Raw genomic sequence first — 6,696 nt, forward strand, 5'->3', positions numbered from 1 at the left:
ACAGAGCGTGATAGGGGCAACTCGTTCGGGTAATTTGAACCTTTGTTCCAGTCGCCCGCTCAGTCAGGGCCTGGGTTTGAGGCGTCTGGAATTTGAGAATTTGTCTGCGGGTTGTTTGCAAGAGGAGCGTCTTGAGTTTCGGTGGAGCTTCATCTGAATTGGTTTTCCTGTTTAAAGGAATCAGAGGTCAGTATGTGAAAACTTTCTTGCTTTTATTCGTTATTTTTGGGTAAGAAGCTCTGATCATGAAACGAACATCCGAGAGCTCCCAAGTCCCCCATGAACGGAATGAAGGGCCTCGATTTGCCAATAGAGTTGCACGACAAACCAGAACTTGGGTACCTAGAGGCTCAACGGCGGTGGCGACGCAGGTGAATACTGATGTGAGCAGAAATGGAGGGGAATCGAGTCCTAATGCCAGTCGTCGTCGATTAAATTCGGCGGGTCAAACTTACGTGGTTCATTCAGTTAATAAAGAAGTGGCTGAGAACTCCGGGTCGGGTGAATCAAGCGTCCCCTTACTCGTTCAAGAAATTCAGGAGAAACTGGCGATAGGCACTGTTGAGTGCATGATTTGTTATGAAATGGTCCGCCGGTCTGCTGCAATTTGGTCGTGTTCCAGCTGTTTCTCGATCTTTCATCTCCATTGCATCAAGAAGTGGGCACGGGCGCCTACCTCAGTTGATCTCTCTGTTGAAAGAGATCGGGGACGGAATTGGCGATGCCCTGGTTGTCAATCTGTACAACTTGTGGCTTCCAGAGATATAAAATACACTTGTTTCTGTGGAAAACGGTCCGACCCACCTTCAGATTTGTACCTGACCCCCCACTCTTGCGGTGAACCCTGTGGGAAGTCTCTAGAGCGGGATGTACCAGGTGGATATCCTATTGATGACTATCGATGTTCTCACATGTGTGTCTTGCAGTGTCACCCCGGGCCATGTCCACCTTGTAAGGTCTTTGTTCCACCCAGATCCTGCCCCTGCGGAAAAAATACCATTACACGAAGGTGCTCTGCTAGAACAAGTGTGCCATCCTGTGGTCTCCCTTGCAATAAGCTTCTTGAATGTGGTCGACACCATTGTGAGCGGGTTTGTCATTTGGGTGGATGTGATCCTTGTCAAGTCTCAGTCACTGCTTCATGTTTCTGCAAGAAGAAGAAGGAGGTCATTCTCTGTGGGGAAATTGCTTTGAAAGGTGAAGCACAAGATTCCGTTGGGCTCTTTTCATGTAATTCTATTTGTGGGAAGACCCTATCTTGTGAAAATCACGATTGTGCAGAGACCTGCCATCCAGGTCCATGTGGGGATTGCCAATTTTTACCAGGTAAGATCAAGACTTGCTACTGTGGGAAAACCCCATTGGAAACTGAACGGAGGAGTTGTTTAGACTCAATTCCTACATGTTCTGAAATTTGTAGTAAGACACTTCAATGTGGGGTGCACCTATGCAAAGAAAAGTGCCATGAAGGGGATTGCCCACCTTGTTTGGTTATAGTTGCTCAGAAGTGCCGCTGTGGATATACTTCTCGAACAGTGCAATGCTACGAAACAATAGAAGGAAGTTACAAGTTTGTTTGTGAGAAACAATGTGGAAGAAAGAAAAACTGTGGGAGGCACCGTTGCAGTGAGAGGTGCTGTCCGCGATCTAATTCCAGCGGTCAGATTTCTGGTGATTGGGACCTGCATCTTTGCTCAATCTTGTGTGGGAAGAAGTTGAGGTGTGGGCAACATTCATGTGATTTACTATGTCACAGTGGATATTGCCTACCTTGCCCGGAAACTATCTTCTCTGATCTGAGTTGTGCCTGTGGGAAAACTGTGTTCCCGTCTCCCTTGCCGTGTGGAACTCCTCCACCTTTCTGTTATCATCCTTGCTCAGTCCCACAACCTTGTGGCCATTTCGCAACTCACAGCTGTCATTTTGGAGATTGCCCACAATGTTCAGTTCCGGTAGCAAAGGAATGTATAGGTGGGCATGTGGTGTTAAGAAATATTCCATGTGGGTCAAAAGATATACGGTGTAATCAGTTATGTGGGAAAACCCGACAGTGTGGTATACATGCCTGTGCAAGAATTTGCCATCTACCACCTTGCGATTGTTTTTGTGCATCCTGCTCTGGTCCATCAGGCTCAAAAGTTTCCTGTGGTCAAGTTTGTGGGGCTCCAAAGAAGGATTGCAGCCACACTTGTACAGCTCCTTGCCATCCTTTATCACCTTGCCCTAATCTAAAATGTGATTTTCCTGTTATAATCACATGTTCTTGTGGTCGACTAACTGCATCTGTCCCTTGTGATGCTGGTGGTACCAGTCTTGGTGGTTTCCACACTGATACTGTTTTTGAAGCCTCTATCATCCGGAAGTTACCTGTCCCACTTCAACCCATAGAAAGCAATGGGAAGAAGATCCCTCTTGGTCAGAGGAAGCTAGTTTGTGACGAAGAATGTGCAAATCTAGAAAGGAAATTGGATATTGCACCTCCAAATTTGGAAGCTCTCTATCTCGGTGAAAATTCTTCTGGTTCTGAGCTTGTAGGAGATTTATTTAGACGTGAACCAAAGTGGGTGATTGCAGTCGAAGATAGATTTAGGTTTATGGTTTTAGGAAAGGGCAAGAGGAGCACTGCCAGCAGTCTCATGATACATGTTTTTGCTCCAGCTTTGAAGGAAAAAGGGTGTGCTATAAGGCTGATAGCTGGAATATGGAAGCTCTCTGTTCATGCAGCTGGATGGGAGCCAAGAAGATTTCTTGTAGTTCATGTTACACCCAAGTCAAAAGCCCCAGCTTGGATAATTGGATCTAAGCCTGGTGTTCCCTTGACTGGGTTGCATCCTTCAGCCTTTGATCCCTCCATTGACATGGATCCGAGGCTTGTTGTTGCTCTGCTGGATCTGCCAAGGGATTCTGATATAAGCGCTCTCGTGCTAAGGTTTGGTGGGGAATGTGAGTTGGTCTGGTTGAATCATAGGAATGCAATGGCAGTGTTCTCTGATCCTGCCTGGGCAGCAACAGCTCTAAGATGGTTGGATCATGGGTCAGTCTATCATGGTGCTGCTGCTATTCCCTCTGCTGCTTCATCATCTAACAGTAGCTGGGGAGGAGTACACGGTAAAGAGGTTGCAGCAGGTGTAACAAATGTTAGCAATCTGTGGGAGAAGGCTGTTGTGCAAGAACTAAGTCAGAATGAAGATTCTTCATGGGGTCAAGACTGGCCTACTGAGAAGGCAGCTGATGCTCAGATAGGTGCCCGGAAGGGAAAGGAAGCTATTGAGCCTATCTCAGCTTCAAGCAATCGATGGGATGTTCTTAAGTCTGATTCGGTTCTGAATCCAGTGGTCAATAGTAAAGTAGGTGATGTTAGTGATCATTTGGGTGATGGCGTGGACAGGTCTCTACTATCATCAAGCTCGATCATTCATGGGGGCCAGGAAGAGCAGGGTGAAGACGTAGAGGATTGGGAGAAGGCCTATGAGTGAGTTGGAGCAGTTTGTTGAAGACTCCTTTTTTGTTTGAGGCTTTAAAGGGAAAAAGTTGAGTTTCCCTCTTCTTTTCATTGATTTTTTGGAGTTCCAGGCGATTCACGAGTCAAATGATACCCTCTCAACTGGGTGATTTTTCCTTTTTTTTTTTTTTGGTTTTAACGTTCAATATTTTTGTCTTTCCACATGTTTTTTGAGACATCCTTCTCTTGGGGCATTTTTTGGTCACTATCAAAATCTAAGCTTGATACTGGAGGATTTGAAGCAAAACTCCGGAGAAGGGTCACTCAACACCTGTGTTGTATTTTGCAAGATGTACAATTGAGAAAGACGAGGAAAAGATGGGAGTTTTGCCTTGAAGAACCCGACTTACCCAATTCGCCTTTTCTCTTTCTCAAGTTGTTAGTAGCCGTAGATACCATCGGACTTTGCTAGTAGTTCAATAAAGCATTGATCAATGTTGTTATTAGATATTGAATTGAATTACATTAAAGGATTCAATGAATCATATTTTTACAACTGATGGGCCGTTAGTCAAAATTTACAACTAGAATGATTTAATTTAACCTCGACTTCAAGTTGTGTGTTTGTTGCCGAGTACAAGTGCACGGGAAAACAGTTTTCAGTATTAGTACACCAAAATGAGAAATATAATCAAAACAAGAGAACGAGTAACTTGTAATGATAAACTTAAATAAAAAGAACATGTATACTTAAACAACAAATTTACCAATACCAACATGATTACTATACTATTAAGTAATTTAATGTAGAATTACAACATATTTATATACTAATTAATTAAATAAAGATATTATAGTAATTAATTATTGTAGTTTATTGTACATTAACACTTAGTTACGTGTGACGATTAATTGTTCTGTGATTAATTATAAAAGATTGATAAATACAAAGTAAAAAATAACAGAAACGAATATAATAAATAAATAAATTATTTTATTAAGATATATTTTAAATTTAAAAAGAATAATTGAACATAAATAATTGATCAAATACTTAATACAATATATATTTTTATGTACTATTAATTAATAATATATTTCCGCTAAATTTGAAACCATTGGTTTTATTAATTATAAAAATATGTTAATTAAACCAAAATGATTGATCAAATGCTTACTTTAACAATATGTTAATTACCATTATTAAATCACTAATTTAATACAATAATTAAAAAATGAATATAGTGAATAAATCAAAAAATATTATTAATTACACAAGATGGATTTTTTACGTAGTATTAATTAATAATATATTTCCGCAAAATTAAAAAAGGATAAGTTTAATTATTTATAAAAATGGGGTAATTATTGAAAAATAATTGATCAAGTGCTTACTTTAACTACATTTTAATTACCAGTCTTAAATATCTAATTTAATATAGTAATAAAATTAATGATTATAATAAATAAATAAATATATTATTTTATCCATAACCTAAGATAGATTATTAAAAGCATATATATATATATCATTAAAAATTATAAAAACATGCTTGAAAATGAACCGAGTTAGTCGTAGTAGTCCACAATTTGCAACATAAAGGCAAACGTTTATGCCTTGGAAGATAACAACAAGTTTTTGTCTTTAATATTAAAATCACTAAGTTACTAGTTTAATACATACGAACGATAAGGTACATGTTCACAAACAATAAGATACAACATTCATTTATCATTCTACATGTGAGTCGTTATGACACAGTCCATACATATCTCATGCTTCCAAACCCCATTGGACAACTTGTTCCACATATTGACCTGCTTGACTAATAGATTGAATATTTTGTTCTATTCTTTGAAGGTCTAAATGTCATATGTTCGAGCATTTTGCTGTCTTTTTCCAACCATTTCTAATCTAAATTTGAGATGGACCTCATGGAAAAAACTTTATCAGACAACCATTACCAGTCATAGTAACTAGGGACACATGGAAACACAAAAAACCATAAAATAAAAAATCACATGGTGGCCACTTATAACACCCGAATCTCCTCACCACATAGCAAGATCATTCCATAACACTTCAAAATTATTCAACAACATTCTATAACATTTAAAAATTAATCAAACTAATTCCATTGCAGATGCCCTAAATAATACATACACTCATCAAGTCACCCCTAATAGACCCCCATATAGCTTCGCAGTCACTACAAATCGTATCTTATCAGTGATGAGGGTCGGGTTTCGTTGGCTAATGGATGCCCATGTAGGCGACTCAGCCTAGTTTGAACTGGACTCAACCCACCATCTATTAGCCCCTAAACCCTAAAAGCCCGAAACCCTAAACCTAACTTCTATTAACCCTAACTGTAATTCCAGAAAGTAAACTAAATCATTAACCCTAAATCCCCAAACCCTAAACCCTATACCTTATAACCCCAAACTCTAAGCCCCGAAACCCTAATTTCTATTAACCCTTAAAAAAAAACCCAAAACCCTAAAGACCTTTAACCATACTCTAAATACCCTAAACCCAAACCCTAACCCTAAACCAGAAATGCTACCCTATAAAGATAACATTGAAACCTAAATACCATAAACCCTAACCCCAAATCCCGAAATTATGCAGTGACTAAACAATCAGTATAAATACAATACACATAAATTAAAATTAAATGAAATACAACAATAAATTAATTGAAAAAATAAATTAGGGTTTAAGGTTACTTTCTAAATTGGGGAAAACCAAAACCGAATGGGGAAATCAAGGGAAATCGAAGTGGAATTGAAGAGATCGATGCCGAAATGGAGAAAATCAAAGGAAATTGAAAACGAAATGAGGGAAATCGAAGGAATTCGAGAGGATTTTTAGGGAAAAGAGAGCAGCAACATGGAGAAGGGAGAGAGAGGCTGAGAGGGGGAAGAGAGGGAGTGAGTGTGAGAGAAAGAGAGGAAGAGAGCAACGAGAGAGAGAAGGTAGAGGGAGACCGAGAGGGAGAAGAGAGACGAGAAAGGAGAAAGGAGTGCGAAGATGAAGAAGTGAGAAGAGAGTGCGAAGATGAGAGGGAGAAGAGAGCGGGAGAAGAAAAAAAAAATCTAGGCGTCCCCACGACTTCAATTGGATGACTCGCAAATATGGGCTGATTCCTGATTCCACGGTTTAAACTTGGAGAAGCTTCATTCAGATAACTTACGTCTTTCAGATAAAGTTGGTGTTGGTGCACCACTAACGACTTCTTTGAATGACCCAA

General features: G+C 39.6%; 1 protein-coding gene across 1 annotated transcript; it reads left to right on the forward strand.

Annotated features, from left to right (window-relative positions):
* On the forward strand, positions 1-3,895 carry LOC137959213 (NF-X1-type zinc finger protein NFXL1-like). The gene has a single exon (XM_068806578.1). It carries the CDS (start codon positions 246-248, stop codon positions 3,474-3,476), a length of 3,231 nt encoding a protein of 1,076 aa, XP_068662679.1. The 5' UTR covers positions 1-245; the 3' UTR covers positions 3,477-3,895.
* The last annotated feature ends 2,801 nt before the right edge of the window (positions 3,896-6,696 follow it).

The sequence above is a fragment of the Aristolochia californica genome, unplaced genomic scaffold (genome assembly GCF_029961685.1).
Source record: "Aristolochia californica isolate CCGP_79_NKW_82.1479 unplaced genomic scaffold, dmAriCali1.0.hap1 SCAF_3, whole genome shotgun sequence".
Taxonomy (NCBI): Eukaryota; Viridiplantae; Streptophyta; class Magnoliopsida; order Piperales; family Aristolochiaceae; genus Aristolochia; species Aristolochia californica.